Genomic DNA, 21,283 nt, shown 5'->3' on the forward strand with positions numbered 1-21,283 from the left:
CTTTTTTGGGGTGCGCGTGGAATTGTCAATGTTTTTACTGAACTGAAGCGGCAACCAAACCAAACTCTGCATATATGATCAGAGCATCCTGGAGAAAAAACTCATGACACTACTCCAAAAACGCAAACTCGCAACACTGCAAATCAACAATCAACATCCAGGTGATGCCATCCATTGCACCAAGGGGGCTCCAATTTGTACAAGCAGCCAACTCACAGGACTTCAGGACACTTTACAGGTTCAGGTTCGGCGCATCATCTAAAGGCACAGCACCCTGAAAGTTGAACTCCCTGCCAAGGGGTGTACTAGTTTGCCACCATCTATCTCACATTCTCACAGATTTGACAGCCAGATAACATCGATTATAGCGGATGCGGCAAGGAAGGCGCAGCTGAGAAAGGCGCACGCGATGGAGGCTGCTGATAGGTCGCAAAAACGTGGCAAGGGCTTGCAGAAGTTGGGAAGCGCCGTGTGCCGGATGCCGGTGCGGTTCAAATTTGCGACGCCCGCCGCTGCTGACCCCCCGCTCAGCATCGCATACGCAAAGACCTGCCAAGGATGCACCAGCCGTATAATTCTTCAGTTCCATGGAAATGTCAGACACTAGCAGAGTTCAGAAAGTTCAGATGTTATTTGTCAAAGCTAACAGAGGGTCATGAGCTACTGAAGGCGCTATTACCTGGGAAACAAAGTTTGGAAGCAAACAAACGCCTAAGGACAAACATCGTACAGAAAGCTTGCAAAAAGTCCTGGTCTCCTGGGCTTCCCATTGATAGGGTTTACTGGAATGATTCGGTGACTATTTTTTATGTGGTATACTTTCAAATTTCTTCAATCACTTCAATGTGACTTGTCAAACGGCATAGAGAATGCATCAGTGCTCAAAAGAAACAGATAAATGTGTCTTTTAAGCAGCATTAATTTTGATTGGGAGGGGTGCGAAAATAATCATATGCAAGATGCTAGTAAGGAATCGGTAATGAATTACTTGGTAGTTCGTTTACTGAGATTTAATTTATGGTTATTATAAATCATTCTCCATCTTATAGATAGCATGAGAAAACAATGTCGAATTACCTTTGTACTCCAATATCAATGCCAAAAAAACAAGATGTGCATTTACCATGTATCAACTGCTACGAGGGCCACTGAAGAAACGCCATACCAACTATGTATAAGAAAATTCAGAAAAAGTTTTTCTGTACAAACATTAGTTTGCTCAAATATGATTTGCCTTTGCTCTTCACCTAGTTGCGTGCCACTGTGGAGTTTAATTCTCAATATCTTCAAGAAAAAACAAACAGCCCTTATGGACTTTTATTGTATATTTAGCACAATTGAATCCCTATACCGCCGCGCATGTACATGATACTCAATTTTGCTCGTGCCTATTTCTAATAAAAGTGCAGAATATACTTATCTAAAATATGTTTATAAAGTGATATCAGTGTATTCCTCAAATGCATAAGACTAGGTGACAAAATGCACACTCACATGCACAAAAAAGTGATATGTTTATAAAGTGATATCAGTGTACAGTGATAAAGGACAGAATAGGAATACTTTGCAACATTGAACACTCACATGCACACAAAAAAAGAATAATTTCTCTGTAAGCTATAAAAAGGATTCATTTTCTGTAGTCTTTTGTGGCTAGTGACAAACATTCCATCTAAATCAAGCAAGGAAACTTTTTTACCGCTTCCTTCCTTCTTTTGCTAGTTTGTTGTTCTCTTTGCGGGGTTTTTTCCAACTTCAAGTTTTTTGTTTGGTTTGTAAAGACTCTCACCATCTTTGGTGATTCCTCCTAACACAAAATGATGCACATTCAAGAAAAGAAAAAAGTAACGGAACTATTTTTATGTAGCCAACATATAGACATGGCAAGCTAGTGACAAGGGACTAAATAAATTTTGTACTAAGATGACAGTTGCTAGCATGAGATTTCTTCAGTCGTAACTTAGAACTAACTCAACCAACCGCCTATACTAGTACTGGCTACTGACCCGCCCATAAAATACATAAGAGTATTACATAACATAGAGGAAACTGTCACTTTTATGCAGACATCACAAACAGGGAAATAAAGTATGAAACAACATGACTAAAAAAATAAAATCTAATCATCGGAGCACAAATAACAATGATAATTACCAGAAAATGCATAATCAGATCAAAATGATCATAACATACCTGATCACCAGCTAACAGCATCCAGGCATAGCGCCTGGATGGAACCACAGGGACTTTCTTCAAGGCCTTGTACGCAATCGACAGAAGTTGTGCCAGAGAGTAGGCAGCTGCTGCCGCAGATAGCCCAACCAAGGATCTGAAGTTACGAACAACACCATCAGAACTAAGTATTCTGCACGGAGATATTTACAGATTTCAAACTACAACAGTTCAAAGACTTACTTCAGCGAATCAGAGAGGGACCATTTGGCATACAGTGGAATCTCGATGCCAAAGATGATGAGACTACCCCGTTGCTTGGCAGAGACCATGAGCGACATTGAGAGCAGCGCCATCACGAGGGCTGCAGCTCTGGTGGCCACCATGGCCATGTCCAGCCGTGGACATCTTGCTGCTACAGATGTTGTGGGAGGCTCCGGCACCGCGCTGCTCCCCATGGCCGGCATCTGGATGCCAAGCTCCGAACCATTCTGGCCATTAGCAAAGGAACCCATTCCTTTTGCTCCTGGTTGTGGTTTTCTGATCGTAGAAGCTTTTGGCTATGCTGTTTTTCCTTTTAGCATGGTGATGCAACTGAAGGAGGGGGGTGGAGGATTCTAGTAAAAAGATGTATCTGGTTGAGAATCCATGTTATATGCATATATGATGCACCCGTGAATGTTTTCTGTACTTGCTGTCACCATGCTATGACAAAAGCAGCACGGCTTTCGAGCTACCCAAGACCTGTAAGTTGTTTGCTAGCCTATCACTAGGATAAGATTTTAGCTGACAACTGCAGTTATCGCCAAGTGTCAGCAGGATGTGTAATTTGTGCATTAAGAACAGTGCTAGGTTCTATAGTTATTGCAACAACAAAGCAATTGCGTGGGAATCTTTTCTTTTCTCTCCAAAGATTCGTGGGAATCTGCGTATTCTACCAAATGCAGTGGACTGAAAGGAGAAGGCAGAATTAGTAAGACTAAAAATTTGCAGTCACATGGGTTAGTTATTTGGGATACAATACGGTTGTCCTAATCATTAGGTAAGCCTACTTTAAGACTGATTTGGAGTATGGTTCTTTAAGGAAGATGTGGGCGTCAGTTTTAATGGAGATCTACTACAAAAATTTAAGATCTCGCTCAGTACCCATGTAATCACTAGAAAACACACCTCTAGCATTGGATAAAACCGTCAGAGAAATCTAACTGGAGCAGATCAAAACAGTGTTTCTTTGGCGACCTCGCCAAAGAAACACGCCGGTAAAGAGCAAAGTCATACAAGACCAAACTTATACCTAAGCGAGGGAAAAGAAAAAAACCAAAGCGATCAAAACAGTGATCGACAAACTACAACAACGACCGTATCTGCAAATGAGTTTCCATCATGATTTTGATAACGAGATTGGAGAACTAGGTATTGAACAAGTATCAGTGAAGCAAAGAACAGACCTTTAGTAGTTCAATGGCGGCCATTTTACAGAGCTATAGGCTGCAGCCTGGGAACTTCATAACTTTCCTCTCCGACATCATCTTCCTCACCATCTCTACCTCACCCCACATGCCAGCAGCAGCGTATATGTTGGACAGCACTACATAAACCCCGTCATTCCATGGCACAGCCGCTAGTAGCTGCTCTGCCGCCCACCTGCCAACATTCACATTGCAGTGCTTCTCACATGCACCAAGCAATGTTCCCCATATCACCACATTTGCCTCCATCGGCATTCTGTGCTCCACCAAGGCACGCTCCTTATCCACCAAACCAACTCTACCAAGCATATCAACCACACACCCGGAGTGTTCAACGGTTGGTGCTACCTTAATCTCCCCATCTTCCATTTGCTTCAGCAAGCCCATCCCAGTATCTACCAGCCCTCTGTGTGAGCAAGCAGAGAGCACTGCCAACATCGTCACCCTGTTTGGCGGCACCCCTTCATTCCTCATTTCATCAAACATGCTTAGTGCACGCTGCTCCTCACCATGCGTTGCAAGTCCTGTAATCATGGTTGTCCACGACGACACATCCTTGAGAGGCATTCTCGTGAATACCCTCCCTGCAAGGTCTGTGCGGCCGCACTTGGCATTCCTATCGACCAACGAGTTGGAGAGGGTCGCGTGAAGCCGGCCTGATCACTTGCATTGTAACATGCACTTGTGCAGCTGCTCTACCAAGCGAATATCTCCAACGGCACAGCAAGACGACATGAGACTCGCCATGGTCAAATCATCTGGTACGACGCCACACCACCGCAGCTTGATAAACAAAGCCAACGGCTCTTTGGATTTCCCAGCCTGACAGAGGCCGCTTATGAATTATGATGGCGTTCCACGAACCGAGTCCCCGGTGCGGATTTCCGTCAAACACCCTGCGGGCGGCATCCAGGTCGCCAGCTTTGGCGTGGCAGATAATGAGAGCGCTCTCTGTGAAGGGGTGACGCGCGAGGCCGCGCTTGGAGGCGGCAGCGTGGAGCTGGCAGCGCAAGCTGGTGGTGGGGGGCTCGGCCTGGGCTGCCGCCTTGAGTGCGAGCAGGAAGGTGCAGCGATTGGGGTGAGCGCCGTGGCGGAACATGTGGATCGCCACGTAGAGCGCGGCGCGGGGAGAGCCGAGGCGTACGTAGGCTCGTGTGAGGGCGTTCCAGTGGAAGGGGAGGAGGAGGAGGCCGTGGCCGGAGCAGGCGGGCCTGGAACCGCGGCGGGAGGCGCTCGTCGGCACATGGATCGAGCCGAAACGCCGCGACGTCGGCGTCATCTACAATGGAGGAGGGGTGGGGAGGCCGGAGGGGGTCGGGTTGCGCCCCGGATCGCGAGAGCGGGAGGAGACGGGGGCGTCAAGGGCGCGCATACCGGCAACACTGTAAATTTTGAATCGTAATCGAAGAGAGACAGTGGTATAAGGGCAGATCGCGCAGTCAGGACAGATTAGACCATCTCTAGCAGACCGTAAAAATTAGTACCGCAAAACATGTTTTCGATACCTCCAAATGTTTTTCTTAGGGAAACGTTTCCCCGCGGCGCGCCGGCCGAAACTCGGGCCAGTCGCGTCACATGCGGATGTGAATCACGTGCGCCCCTTGTATAGGACTGTCGTCGCCCGCTCGTGTCCCCTGCGCCGGCACCACCGCGCACCCTCGCGCCTTTTTTGATGCCCGACCATCGCCCAGTGAACTCGTGCACCGCCTCCGGCCCCTCGCCATGGACGCGCCCGTCGCCATGACCTACGGCCTTCACCATGGCCGCACACGACAAGGACCTGGCACCGGAATGCCTCCGACCAGCAGCGCTGCGAGGAGCGATGAGGTACAAAGGAGGAGGGTACCATCGTCGGCGCTGGGCTGAGCCACGGGAGATGACATGGCCTCCTCCTGCCATGGACGGACCCATGCCTATTCAAATGTTGCAACCGTCACATAAAACAACTCTAATAGTTGTTAAAGAAGCTTCAACCGTAGATAGGAAAAGCTTCAATCGGACTGCCCAACAAGGAAAAGTTGCAACCATTTCACACAAAAGCTTCAATCATAGATAGAGAAAAGCTTCAATCACGGCACCACGCAAGCGGAAAAGAATTGCAACCATTTTGACAGAAAAGCTTCAACCACGATACGAGTGTTGCAACCATTGACAAAAAAAGGTTTAAGTGTATATAGAAAAAGGCTTCAACCATCAACAGGGGAAGCTTCAACCAGCAAAATCAAAATAAAAAAGTTGCAACCCTTGTGAAAAAAGCTTCAGTCCTAGGTGAAAAAAAGCTTCAATTGGTACGGTGGAAAGCTTTAATCTGCGAGAAAAGCTTCAACCGGCATAGAAAAAGCTTCAGTCGATGAGATAAAAAGCTTCAACCTGACTCACCAATGGCAGCGAGCGGCGACATTGAGAGCTGCGTCGGTGACACGACAATGCAACAACGATGGCAGCTACTAGGTGCCGCAATGACAGAGGGTGCCGGTGTGAGGGGCGAGGGCTTCCTGCTGGACCGGGGGGGCGAGTACGGATGCTGCGACGGCGAAGAGGACGGCAACCGACGGCAATGGGGACGGAGAGCGCATCCAATGATGTGGGATTGCGGGGGGAAGGAGGTCCAGGTGAGGGGGGTAGTGTTGGAAATATGCCCTAGAGGCAATAATAAATTGATTATTATTATATTTCCTTGTTCATGATAATCGTTTATTATCCATGCTAGAATTGTACTGATAGGAAACCCAGATACATGTGTGGATACATAGACAACACCATGTCCCTAGTAAGCCTCTAGTTGACTAGCTCGTTGATCAATAGATGGTTACGGTTTCCTGACCATGGACATTGGATGTCGTTGATAACGGGATCACATCATTGGGAGAATGATGTGATGGACAAGACCCAATCCTAAGCCTAGCACATAGATCGTGTAATTCGCATGCTAAAGCTTTTCTAATGTCAAGTATCATTTACTTAGACCATGAGATTGTGCAACTCCCGGATACCGTAGGAATACTTTGGGTGTGCCAAACGTCACAACGTAACTGGGTGGCTATAAAGGTGCACTACGGGTATCTCCGAAAGTGTCTGTTGGGTTGGCACGAATCGAGACTGGGATTTGTCACTCCGTGTAAACGGAGAGGTATCTCTGGGCCCACTCGGTAGGACATCATCATAATGTGCACAATGTGACCAAGGAGTTGATCACGGGATGATGTGTTACGGAACGAGTAAAGAGACTTGCCAGTAACGAGATTGAACAAGGTATCGGGATACCGACGATCGAATCTCGGGCAAGTATCGTACCGCTAGACAAAGGGAATTGTATACGGGATTGATCGAATCCTCGACATCGTGGTTCATCCGATGAGATCATCGTGGAACATGTAGGAACCAACATGGGTATCCAGATCCCGCTGTTGGTTATTGACCGGAGAACGTCTCGGTCATGTCTGCATGGTTCCCGAACCCGTAGGGTCTACACACTTAAGGTTCGATGACGCTAGGGTTATAAGGAATAGATATACGTGGTTACCGAATGTTGTTCGGAGTCCCGGATGAGATCCCGGACATCACGAGGAGTTCCGGAATGGTCCGGAGGTAAAGATTTATATATGGAAAGTCCTATTTTGGTCACCGGAAAAGTTTCGGGTTTTATCGGTAACGTACCGGGACCACCGGGAGGGTCCCGGGGGTCCACCAAGTGGGGCCACCAGCCCCGGAGGCTTGCATGGGCCAAGAGTGGGAAGGGACCAGCCCCTGAGTGGGCTGGTGCGCCTCCCACAAGGCCCAAGGCGCAGCTAGGAGGAGAAAGGGGAAACCCTAGGCGCAGATGGGCCTAAGGCCCACCCTAGGGCGCGCCCCCCTCAAACCCATCTAGGGCTGCCGCCCCCCTAGGGGTGGGAACCCTAGAGGGGGCGCACCCTCCTCCCCTCCTCCTATAAATAGTGGGGGTTTTGGGCTGCCCAACACAGACGATTTGATCTCTCCCTGGTGCAGCCCTACCTCTCTCCTCCTCGTCTCTTGCGGTGCTTGGCGAAGCCCTGCTGGAGGACCACGCTCCTCCACCACCACCACGCCGTTGTGCTGCTGCTGGATGGAGTCTTCCTCAACCTCTCCCTCTCTCCTTGCTGGATCAAGGCATGGGAGATGTCACCGGGCTGTACGTGTGTTGAACGCGGAGGTGCCGTCCGTTCGGCACTAGGATCTCCGGTGATTTGGATCACGACGAGTACGACTCCTTCAACCCCGTTCTCTTGAACGCTTCCGCTTAGCGATCTACAAGGGTATGTAGATGCACTCTCCTTCCCCTCGTTGCTGGTTTCTCCATAGATAGATCTTGGTGACACGTAGGAAAATTTTGAATTTCTGCTACGTTCCCCAACAGGTAGTCGCTGACGGTAGGAGCGGCCAAGGTGGGCGTGCGGTGAAGAAGAAGAAGAAGAAGAAGAAGAAGAAGTCAACGCAGGGGGGCGGGTTGTTGGGGAACGTAGTAATTTCAAAAAAATTCATACGCACACAGAAGATCATGGTGATGCATAGCAACGAGAGGGAAGAGTATCGTCCACGTACCCTCGTAGACCGAATGCGGAAGCGTTAGCACAACGTGGTTGATGTAGTCGTACGTCTTCACGATCCAATCGATCCAAGTACCGAACGCACGGCACCTCCGAGTTCTGCACACGTTCAACTCGATGACGTCCCGCGAGCTCCAATCCAGCAAAGCTTCACAGGAGAGTTTCGTCAGCACGACGGCGTGGTGACGGTGATGATGATGCTACCGACGCAGGGCTTCGCCTAAGCATCGCTATGATATAATCGAGGTGTATTATGGTGGAAGGGGGCACCAGACACGGCTAGGGGATCAATGATCAACTTGTGTGTCTAGAGGTGCCCCTGCCCCCGTATATAAAGGAGCAAGAGGTGGAGGCCGGTCTACCCTCTATGGCGCGCCAGGAGGAGGAGTCCTCCTCCTAGTAGTAGGACTCCCCTCTTTCCTACTCCTACTAGGAGGGGGAAAGGAAGGGAGGGAGGGAGAAGGAAAGGGGGCGCCGCCCCCCCCCCCCCTCTCCTAGTCCAATTCGGAACAGAGGGGGAGGGGCGCGCGGCCTACCCTAGGCCAGCCCCCTCTCTCTCTTCACTAAGGCCCATACGGCCTATTATTTCGCCCTGGGGGTTCCCGTAACCCTCCGGCACTCCGGTTTTATCCAAAATCACCCGGAATACTTCCGATGTCCGAATATATTCGTCCAATATATCGATCTTTACGTCTCGACCATTTCGAGACTCCTCGTCATGTCCGTGATAATATCCGGGACTCCGAACTACCTTCGGTACATAAAAACACAAAAAATCATAATACGATCGTCACTGAACTTTAAGCGTGCGGACCCTACGGGTTCGAGAACTATGTAGACATGATCGAGACACGTCTCTGGTCAATAACCAATAGCGGAACCTGGATGCTCATATTGTCTCCCACATATTCTACGAAGATCTTTATCGGTCAAACCGCATAACAACATACGTTGTTCCCTTTATCATCGGTACGTTACTTGCCCAAGATTCGATCGTCGGTATCTCAATACCTAGTTCAATATCGTTACCGGCAAGTCTCTTTACTCGTTCCGTAATACATCATTCCGCAACTAACGCATTAGTTACAATGCTTGCAAGGCTTATAGTGATGTGCATTACCGAGTGGGCCCAGAGATACCTCTCCGACAATCGGAGTGACATGAGTACAAGGTGTCCGCGTGTATTAGGTGGTAGTGACATGAGTACATAATTTGCATGGGTGAATAAATACACCTTTTGTTAAAAGTATGTTCTTCCTGCATAGCTACATATATATAACCCAACAAAAACACCTAACCTTTTATCAATACGAAAACAACATATTCACATGCATATGAGCAACGCTACGTTGTGAATAAACATTAGATACCGGCTAAAGCTCATACCATAAAACAAGAGAGAACCGTCAATTTAGAAACAACTAGCTAAATACCCGTGCGTTGCAATGGGGCCAACTTTATGTATGTATTTCAACCAGAATTTTTCTGATTTGGTTGAGATTGAGATATGCTATGAGGAGAGAATCCATAGGCAAAGCTAAACAAGGAGGTGAGGGTTTGTTTGATCAATGCGGGGGGGGGGGGGGGGGGGGGGGGGGGGGGGGGGGGGGGGGGGGTATGTGTGAGAGGGGACATGTATGAAGCAATTGTTTGACATTCTTAGCTTTGTGAAAAAGCAACACTCAATACTCTCGTGCCAATTCCTCATAATCATATCCAAAAGATTGTCTGCCAAGTAGTCCGCGGAACATATTTTGGAGAGTTTGTTTTACGGGACGCGGATTTTTGGCTTTGGGAGCATATGCTTTGTAAATAAATTTTAAAAATTCTGATTTTTTTAGATGTTCATATTAGTGTGGCAAGTGTGCTTGACAAGTCTCATGCCATATGGGATAGCAGTGCTTTGTCGGTGAAAAAAAAACAAAATTAAGTGTAACATTTGGCGTTCGACTTGTTTTTTTTGCACAAGTCAAAATGCTTAACTTTTTCACTAACAAAATTGCATGTACCATTTGGGTGCGACAATGAACATATCTATTTTTTTCAAAAAAAATTATTTGTAAAAATTCATTTTTAGCATGCAGGATCATGTACTCCCTAGAGCCAAATTGAATATCCGCCTTTTATGCTGGTATATATTGAATTTATGGTAACTTACCACATAGGGCATGTATCATATAAAGTTTTTTTAGAAGATCTTTTCGATAGTTCTAAATTTAAACAAATCAAAGAATATCTAGAAGAAAATTTTCCAAGTAAAATTCTCCAAAATTTCCATGAAATTGCTTTGAATCAAAAGGGCATGGACTTGTGATCGAACATACTGTCGCCAGTATCACTAGGACAAGCGGAAAACAAGATCAAAATACTCGCAAAGCAGCAGGATCACCATCGACGTTCGCCATGATCTCCTCTTCGAGCCTCTTGGCAATGCCATGCGCGAGCTTCTCCAGGAAACCCACGAAGCCTTCCAGCGTCCACCCCTCGACGGGATCGGCCTCGAACGACCACCTGACCGCGCACCCGGCCGGGTCGGGCTCCACGCCGATGGTCGCCCGGTACCGGCCGAACCCCTTGTTGGTCTCCACCACCTCGTAGCTGTAGGACCGCCCCGCGGCGTCGACCTCGAGGAGCCGCTCCTTGGACCAGCCGACCGCCTCCCCCGGTGCCGCCATGTTCACCGGCCCCGCGCAGTACCGGACGCACCCGGGCCGGCCGTCGTCGCCCTCCAGCCTCCGGCACGTCTGCACCAGGGACACCCACTTGTCGAGGGAGCAGAAGTCTCCCAGCAGGGCCCACGCCTGGTCGGGCGTCGGCCCCGCCGCCGCGGCGCGCACGGTGCCGCGCCACTCGGGCGCCGCCGTTTCACTGTCCGGGCCGTGACCGTGAGGCGCCATGTGCCGGCGCCTGGGCAGCTAGATCGCGGGTGTCGCCGTCAGGTGCGTGATTCGTGCAAGTGCAACGTCGGGATCGTGGTGAATATGATGAGGAACTGAGGGTCACGACTCGTGAGGGAGAGGAGGGGGCGTCTAGCTCACCAGCCGTGTAGTAGATACACAACGTGACCCGCGAGAGGATTAGTTGGCAGGTCGTACGTCCAACCGCATGCGTGTCCAGTGGCGGACTGGTGGAAACTGCTGGGTGCCTCCTACCAGCTTAGCTAGATGCGCGCGCTGCTTGCATTGCATGGCTTGTGAACCATAAAATAAAGTGCATGTGTATTGTCAACATATTCTCTCTAGCTGGCACGAATGGACATGAGTCCACGGGAGAAGCTTGTCACTTTGTGTTGTAGGGCCTCTTAGAAGTGGGGTTACGTGGCTGGGCTACTTAAAATTTGCCAGCTTTTGATGTGGCACCAGATGTATACGGTTTGTATATATGCTCATGCATGTCGAATACCCGCTTCCAAAAGCAAAGGCGCATACTAGCTCACATGTTCTGTCACGGGAGAAGATGATGCGTTGCTCTTTCCGCCTCTTTTGATCGTGCCAGTTCAGCACCGGGTACTAATGTGCTGATGTGATGTCCAATGCGTAAACATTACAATTTTGTAAGTGACTGGTCAGTGCACCTTTTATCCAGGCTGCCACCTCCAGAAAATGATTCAATTGTTGGGCTAACCCCTCCACATGGAGTGAACTGGCAGCACAATAATCTCAGCTCCATCTAATGGATGGGATATCTCCTTGAGAATTACAGTAATACTCTTTTCTTTTTGGTTTAGAGGGCTTATCTTAATTTTTTCGTTTTTTCAATTTAAAAGGCTCATCTCCATCTTCTATTGGGATTCCGAGGCACATTAAATCTTTGCATGCAAGAATTAAAAAGAAACTCACAAATGCATGTAATGTTCCTAGTCATTTAGTGGCTTAATGCATTAGTTTAATATGGGTAGTTTTGTAAAGTACGAGATACATTTCTCCACTCATCATCTGCCTTGAATGATGAAATTTCAGATTTGGGCCCTGTAAACCGGAAAGGAGAGGGAGTAATAGGAAAAGAAGACCCCCGACAACCTTTATCATGGTTGAGGGGATGCCACTATGAGAGGAGAGAACACCATAAAGCACTACAACCGACAAAAAAAGGTGGAGAGATGAGTTCGGATAGGCAGTAAAACGGTGTGGAACATTCAAAATTTTGTGAGGAGCCTGTAGAATTGCTTGGCTATAAAAAAACAATCATATATGAGAGTTGCATGTAATTCATTAAGAAGAAAGAGAGTACAACACCCAAGATGACACGGCCCATACATCACCAAAAATGCCGCAACCTGTCAACACTCTCTTGCATCGCCAAAGATGCTGTGGCCTAAACAACACGACGACCCAAGACAATCTGCACTTGAGCAAAGTACAGCACAATACATGAAAAGTGAGAAACCTCCACTGCAAGGGCTTAAACATTAGCCAGTCGCAACATGACCCAAAAATGATGTCGGTTGTGACTGAAGCACACGCATCACAAGGACAAAACCGCCTCCAGTCTAAAGCAACACTATTTATGTTGGGGAACGTAGTAATTTCAAAAAATTCCTACGCACACGCAAGATCATGGTGATGCATAGCAACGAGAGGGAAGAGTATCGCCCACGTACCCTCGTAGACCGTAAGCGGAAGCGTTATGAGAACGCGGTTGATGTAGTCGAACGTCTTCACGATCCGACCGATCCAAGTACCGAACGCACGGCACCTCCGAGTTCAGCACATGTTTAGCTCGATGACGTCCCACGAACTCCGATCCAGTAGGGCTTCACGGGAGAGTTCCGTCAGCACGACGGCGTGTTGACGGTGATGATGTTGCTACCGACGCAGGGTTTCGCCTAAGCACTGCTACGATATGATCGAGGTGGATTATGGTAGAGGGGGGCACCACACACGGCTAAGGGATCAATGATCAACTTGTGTGTCTACGGGGTGCCCCCTTGCCCCCCATATATAAAGGAACAAGGAGGAGGGGAACGTAGTAATTTCAAAAAAATTCCTACGTACACGCAAGATCATGGTGATGCATAGTAACGAGAGGGGAGAGTGTTGTCTATGTACCCTCGTAGACCGGAATCGGAAGCGTTGGCACAACGCGGTTGATGTAGTCGTACGTCTTCATGGCCCGACCGATCAAGCACCGAAACTACGGCACCTCCGTGTTCTAGCACACGTTCAGCTCGATGACGATCCCCGGACTCCGATCCAGCAAAGTGTCGGGGAAGAGTTCCGTCAGCACGACGGCGTGGTGACGATCTTGATGTTCTACCATCGTAGGGCTTCGCCTAAGCACCTCTACAATATTATCGAGGATTATGATGGAGGGAGGCACCGCACACGGCTAAGAGAACGATCACGAAGATCAACTTGTTGTCTCTAGAGGTGCCCCCCTGCCCCTGTATATAAAGGAGCAAGGGGGAGAGGCCGGCCGGCCCTTGGGGCGCGCCAAGGAGGGGGGAGTCCTCCTCCTAGTAGGAGTAGGACTCCCCTTTCCTAGTCCAACTAGGAAGAGAGAAGGGGGAAGGAAAGAGAGGGAGAGGGAGAGGGAAAGAGGGGCCGCGCCCCCCTCCCCTAGTCCAATTCGGACTCCCCATGGGAGGGGGCGCGCCACCTCCTGGGCTGCTTCCCTCTCTCTCCTCTCAGGCCCACTAAGGCCCAATACTTTCACGGGGGGTTCCGGTAACCCTTCCGGCACTCCGGTTTTCTCCGAAATCACCCGAAACACTTCCGGTGTCCGAATATAGCCGTCCAATATATCGATCTTTATGTCTCGACCATTTCGAGACTCCTCGTCATGTCCGTGATCATATCCGGGACTCCGAACAACCTTCGGTACATCAAAATATATAAACTCATAATGAAACTGTAATCGTAACGTTAAGCATGCGGACCCTACGGGTTCGAGAACAATGTAGACATGATCGAGACACGTCTCCGGTCAATAACCAATAGCGGAACCTGGATGCTCATATTGGCTCCTACATATTCTACGAAGATCTTTTATCGGTCAGACCGCATAACAACATACATTGTTCCCTTTGTCATCGGTATGTTATGAAGGAAATATGCCCTAGAGGCAATAATAAAGTTATTATTTATTTCCTTATATCATGATAAAAGTTTATTATTCATGCTAGAATTGTATTAACCGGAAACATAATACATATGTGAATACATAGACAAACAGAGTGTCACTAGTATGCCTCTACTTGACTAGCTCGTTAATCAAAGATGGTTATGTTTCCTAACCATGGACAAAGAGTTGTTATTTGATTAACGGGATCACATCATTAGTTGAATGATCTGATTGACATGACCCATTCCATTAGCTTAGCACCCGATCGTTTAGTATGTTGCTATTGCTTTCTTCATGACTTATACATGTTCCTATGACTATGAGATTATGCAGCTCCCGTTTGCCAGAGGAACACTTTGTGTGCTACCAAACGTCACAACGTAACTGGGTGATTATAAAGGAGCTCTACAGGTGTCTCCAAAGGTACATGTTGGGTTGGCGTATTTCGAGATTAGGATTTGTCACTCCGATTGTCGGAGAGGTATCTCTGGGCCCTTTCGGTAATGCACATCACTTAAGCCTTGCAAGCATTGCAACTAATGAGTTAGTTGCGGGATGATGTATTACGGAACGAGTAAAGAGATTTGCCGGTAACGAGATTGAACTAGGTATAGGATACCGACGATCGAATCTTGGGCAAGTAAACATACCGATGACAAAGGGAACAACGTATGTTGTTATGCGGTCTGACCGATAAAAGATCTTCGTAGAATATGTAGGAGCCAATATGAGCATCCAGGTTCCGCTATTGGTTATTGACCGGAGACATGTCTCGGTCATGTCTACATTGTTCTCGAACCCGTAGGGTCCGCATGCTTAAGGTTACGATGACAGTTATATTATGAGTTTATGCATTTTGATGTACCGAAGGTTGTTCGGAGTCCCTGATGTGATCACGGACATGACGAGGAGTCTCGAAATGGTCGAGACATAAAGATTGATATATTGGAAGCCTATGTTTGGATATCGGAAGTGTTCCGGGTGAAATCGGGATTTTACCGGAGTACCGGGAGGTTACCGGAACCCCCCGGGAGGTATGTGGGCCTTAGTGGGCCTTAGTGGAAGAGAGGAGAGGTGGCCAGAGATGGGCCGCACGCCCCTCCCCCCTTGGTCCGAATAGGACAAGGAGAGGGGGCCGGCCCCCTTCCTCCTCTCTCTCCTCTTTTTCCCCCTCCGCGAATCCTATTCCAACTAGGAAAGGGGGGGAGTCCTACTCCCGGAGGGAGTAGGACTCCTCCTGGCGCGCCCTATGATGGCCGGCCGGCCCCCCTCCCTTGAGCCTTTATATACGGAGGCAGGGGCACCCCCTAGAGACACAAGTTGATCCACGTGATCATATTCTTAGCCGTGTGCGGTGCCCCCTTCCACCATAGTCCTCGATAATATTGTAGCGGTGCTTAGGCGAAGCCCTGCAACAGTAGTACATCAAGATCGTCACCACGCCGTCGTGCTGACAGAACTCTTCCCCGACACTTTGTTGGATCGAAGTCCGGGGATCGTCATCGAGCTGAACGTGTGCTAGAACTCGAAGGTGCCCTAGTCTCGGTGCTTGATCGGTCGGGCCGTGAAGACGTACGACTACATCAACCAAGTTAACGCTTCCGTTGTCGATCTACAAGGGTACGTAGATCACACTCTCCCCCTCTCGTTGCTATACATCACCATGATCTTGCGTGTGCGTAGGAATTTTTTTGAAATTACTACAAAACCCATCATGTTACTTGCCCGAGATTCGATCGTCGGTATCTCAATACCTAGTTCAATCTCATTACCGGCAAGTCTCTTTACTCGTTCCGTAATACATCATCCTGCAACTAACAAATTAGTTGCAATGCTTTCAAGGCTTAAGTGATGTGCCCAGCGATACCTCTCCGACAATCGGAGTGACAAATCCTAATCTCGAAATACGCCAACCCAACATGTACCTTTGGAGACACCTGTAGAGCACCTTTATAATCACCCAGTTATGTTGTGACGTTTGGTGGCACACAAAGTGTTCCTCCGGTAAACGGGAGTTGCATAATCTCATAGTCATAGGAACATGTATAAGTCATGAAGAAAGCAATAGCAACAAACTAAACGATCAAGTGCTATGCTAACGGAATGGGTCAAGTCAATCACATCATTATCCTAATGATGTGATCCCGTTAATCAAATGACAACTCATGTCTATAGTTAGGAAACATAACCATCTTTGATCAACGAGCTAGTCAAGTAGAGGCATACTAGTGACACTCTGTTTGTCTATGTATTCACACATGTATTATGTTTCCGGTTAATACAATTCTAGCATGAATAATAAATATTTATCATGATATAAGGAAATAAATAATAACTTTATTATTGCCTCTAGGGCATATTTCCTTCAGTCTCCCACTTGCACTAGAGTCAATAATCTAGTTCACATCGCCATGTGATTTAATACCAATAGTTCAGATCACCATGTGATTACACCCATAGTTCACATCGACATGTGGCCAACACCCAAAGGGTTTACTAGAGTCAATAATCTAGTTCACATCGCTATGTGATTAACACCCAAAGAGTACTGAGGTGTGATCATATTTTGCTTGTGAGAGAAGTTTAGTCAACGGGTATGCCACATTCAGATCCATAAGTATTTTGCAAATTTCTATGTCAACAATGCTCTACACAGAGCTACTCTAGCTAATTGCTCCCACTTTCAATATGTATCCAGATTGAGTTTAAAGTCATCTGGATCAGTGTCAAAATTTGCATCGACGTAACCCTTTACGACGAACCTTTTGTCACTTCCATAATCGAGAAACATATCCTTATTCCACTAAGGATAATTTTGACCAATGTCCAGTGATCTACTCCTAGATCACTATTGTACTCCTTTGCCAAACTCAGGGCAGGGTATACAATAGGTCTGGTACACAACATGGCATACTTTATAGAACCTATGGCTGAGGCATAGGGAATGACTTTCATTCTCTCTCTATCTTCTGCCGTGGTCGGGTTTTTTGAGTCTTACTCAACTTCACACCTTGTAACACAGGCAAGAACTCCTTCTTTGACTGTTTCATTTTGAACTATTTCAAAATCTTGTCAAGGTATGTACTCATTGAAAAACTTATCAAGCGTCTTGATCTATCTCTATAGATCTTGATGCTCAATATGTAACCAGCTTCACCGAGGTCTTTCTTTGAAAAAACTCCTTTCAAACATTCCTTTATGCTTTGCAGAATAATTCTACATCATTTCCGATCAACAATATGTCATGCATATACTTATCAGAAATGTTGTAGTGCTCCCACTCACTTTCTTGTAAATACAGGCTTCACCGCAAGTCTGTATAAAACTATATGCTTTGATCAACTTATCAAAGCGTATATTCCAACTCCGAGATGCTTGCACCAGTCCATAGATGGATCGCTGGAGCTTGCATATTTTGTTAGTACCTTTAGGATTGACAAAACCTTCTGGTTGCATCATATACAACTCTTCTTTAATAAATCCATTAAGGAATGTAGTTTTGTTTATCCATTTCCCAGATTTCATAAAATGCGGCAATTGCTAATATGATTCGGACAGACTTAAGCATAGATACGAGTGAGAAACTCTCATCGTAGTCAACACCTTGAACTTGTCGAAAACCTTTTTGCGACAATTCTAGCTTTGTAGATAGTAACACTACTATCAGCGTCTGTCTTCCTCTTGAAGATCCATTTAATCTTAATGGCTCGCCGATCATTGGGCAAGTCAATCAAAGTCCATACTTTGTTCTCATACATGGATCTCATCTCAGATTTCATGGCCTCAAGCCATTTCACGGAATCTGGGCTCATCATCGCTTCCTCATAGTTCGTAGGCTCGTCATGGTCAAGTAACATGACCTCCAGAACAGGATTACCGTACCACTCTGGTGTGGATCTCACTCTGGTTTACCTACGAGGTTCGGTAGTAACTTGATCTGAAGTTACATGATCATCATCATTAGCTTCCTCACTAATTGGTGTAGTAGTCACAGGAACAGATTTCTGTGATGAACTACTTTCCAATAAGGGAGCAGGTACAGTTACCTCATCAAGTTCTACTTTCCTCCCACTCACTTCTTTCGAGAGAAACTCCTTTTCTAGAAAGGATCCATTCAAAGCAACGAATATATTGCCTTCGGATCTGTGATAGAAGGTGTACCCAACATTTTCTTTTGGGTATCCTATGAAGACGCACTTCTCTGATTTGGGTTAGAGCTTATCAGGTTGAAACTTTTTCACATAAGCATTGCAACCTCAAACTTTAAGAAACGACAGCTTAGGTTCTTGCCAAACCATAGTTCATACGGTGTTGTCTCAACGGATTTAGATGGTGCCCTATTTAACGTGAATGCAGCTGTCTCTAATGCATAACCCCAAAACGACAGTGGTAGATCGGTAAGAGACATCATAGATCGCACCATATCTAATAAAATACGGTTATGACATTCGGACACACCATTACACTGTGGTGTTCCAGGTGGCGTGAGTAGTGAAACTATTTCACATTGTTTTTAACTGAAGGCCAAACTCGTAACTCAAATATTTTACTTCTGCGATCATATTGTAGAAACTTTTATTTTTGTTACGATGATTCTCCACTTCACTCTGAAATTCTTTGAACTTTTCAAATGTTTCAGACTTGTGTTTCATCAAGTAGATATACTCATATCTGCTCAAATCATCTGTGAAGATCAGAAAATAATGATACCTGCCATGAGCCTCAATATTCATCGGACCACATACATCAGTATGTATGATTTCCAACAAATTTGTTGCTCGCTCCATTGTTCCGGAGAACGGAGTCATAGTCATCTTGCCCATGAGGCATGGTTCGCAAGCATCAACTGATTCATAATCAAGTGATTCCAAAAACCCATCAGCATGGATTTTCTTCATGCGCTTTACACCAATATGACCTAAACGGCAGTGCCACAAATAAGTTGCACCATCATTATTAACTTTGCATCTTTTGGTTTCAATATTATGAATATGTGTATCACTACGGTCGAGATCCAACGAACCATTTTCATTGGGTGTGTAACCATATAAGGTTTTATTCATGTAAACAGAACAACAGTTTATTCTCTTTACTTAAATGAATAACCGTATTGCAATAAACATGATCAAATCATATTCATGCTCAACGCAAACACCAAATAACACTTATTTAGGTTCAACACTAATCCCAAAAGTATAGGGAGTGTGCGATGATGATCATATCAATCTTGGAACCACTTCCAACACACATCGTCACTTCACCCTTAACTAGTCTATGTTCATTCTGCAACTCCCGTTTTGAGTCACTACTCTTAGCAACTGAACCAATATCAAATACCGAGGGGTTGCTACGAACACTAGTAAAATACACATCAATAATCTGCATATCAAATATACCTTTGTTCACTTTGCCATCCTTCTTATCCGCCAAATACTTGGAGCAGTTCCGCTTCCAGTGACCAGTCCCTTTGCAGTAGAAGCACTTAGTCTCAGGCTTAGGACCAGACTTGGGCTTCTTCACTTGAGCAGCAACTTGCTTGCCATTCTTCTTGAAGTTCCCCTTCTTCCCTTTGCCCTTTTCTTGAAACTAGTGGTCTTGTCTACCATCAACACTTGATAATTTTCTTGATTTCTACCTTCGTTGATTTCAGCATTACGAAGAGCTTGGGAATCGTTTCCGTTATCCCTTGCATATCATAGTTCATCACGAAGTTCTACTAACTTGGTGATGGTGACTAGAGAATTCTGTCAATCACTATTTTATCTGGAAGATTGACTCCCACTTGATTCAAGTGATTGTAGTACCCAGACAATCTGAGCACATGCTCACTACTTGAGCTATTCTCCTCCATCTTTTAGCTATAGAACTTGTTGGAGACTTCATATCTCTCAACTAGGGTATTTGCTTAAAATATTAACTTCAACTCCTGGAACATCTCATATGGTCCATGACGTTCAAAACGTCTTTGAAGTCCCGATTCTAAGCCGTTTAAGCATGGTGCACTAAACTATCAAGTAGTCATCATATTGAGCTAGCCAAATGTTCATAACATCTGCATCTGCTCCTGCAATAGGTTTGTCACCTAGCGGTGCATCAAAGACATAATTCTTCTGTGCAGCAATGAAGATAAACCTCAGATCACGGATCCAATCCGCATCATTGCTACTAACATCTTTCAACTTAGTTTTCTCTAGGAACATATCAAAAATAAAACAGGGGAGCTAAACGCGAGCTATTGATCTACAACATAGATATGCTAATACTACCAGGACTAAGTTCATGATAAATTAGAGTTCAATTAATCATATTACTTAAGAACTCCCACTTAGAAAAATATCCCTCTAATCCTCTAAGTGATCACGTTATCCAAATCAACTAAACCATGTCCGATCATCACGTGAGATGGAGTAGTATCAATGGTGAACATCAATATGTTGATTATATCTACTATATGATTCACGCTCGACCTTTCGGTCTCCGTGTTCCGAGGCCATATCTGTTATATGCTAGGCTCGTCAAGTTAAACCTAAGTATTCCGCGTGTGCAACTATTTTGCACCCGTTGTATTTGAACGTAGAGCCTATCACACCCGATCATCACGTGGTGTCTCAGCACGAAGAACTTTCGCAACGGTGCATACTCAGGGAGAACACTTATACTTTGATAATTTAGTGAGGGATCATCTTATAATGCTACCGTCAATCAAAGCAAGATAAGATGCATAAAAGATAAACATCACATGCAATCAATATAACTGATATGATATGGCCATCATCATCTTGTGCTTGTGATCTCCATCTTCGAAGCACCGTCATGATCACCATCGTCACCGGCGCAACACCTTGATCACCATCGTAGCATCGTTGTTGTCTCGCCAAAACTTATTCTTCCACGACTATCGCTACCGCTTAGTGATAAAGTAAAGCATTACAGCGCAATTGCATTGCATATAATAAAGCGACATCCAAATGGCTCCTGCCAGTTGCCGATAACTCGGTTACAAAACATGATCAT

The 21,283-nt window shown here is 46.3% G+C and overlaps 2 protein-coding genes across 2 annotated transcripts; both read right to left on the reverse strand.

Moving 5' to 3' along the window:
• Positions 1–143: 143 nt before the first annotated feature.
• On the reverse strand, positions 144–3,756 carry LOC125544719 (CASP-like protein 3A1). The gene is made up of 4 exons (XM_048708463.1): positions 3,621–3,756; positions 2,416–2,789; positions 2,194–2,329; positions 144–549 (listed from the first exon to the last, which is right to left on the reverse strand). Exons 2-4 carry the CDS (start codon positions 2,685–2,687, stop codon positions 334–336), a joined length of 624 nt encoding a protein of 207 aa, XP_048564420.1. The 5' UTR covers positions 2,688–2,789; positions 3,621–3,756; the 3' UTR covers positions 144–333.
• A 6,558-nt stretch (positions 3,757–10,314) lies between these two features.
• Positions 10,315–11,343, reverse strand: LOC125548597 (lachrymatory-factor synthase-like). The gene has a single exon (XM_048712163.1). It carries the CDS (start codon positions 11,101–11,103, stop codon positions 10,567–10,569), a length of 537 nt encoding a protein of 178 aa, XP_048568120.1. The 5' UTR covers positions 11,104–11,343; the 3' UTR covers positions 10,315–10,566.
• Positions 11,344–21,283: the final 9,940 nt, after the last annotated feature.

Source organism: Triticum urartu, chromosome 3, assembly GCF_003073215.2.
Source record: "Triticum urartu cultivar G1812 chromosome 3, Tu2.1, whole genome shotgun sequence".
NCBI classification, from domain to species: domain Eukaryota; kingdom Viridiplantae; phylum Streptophyta; class Magnoliopsida; order Poales; family Poaceae; genus Triticum; species Triticum urartu.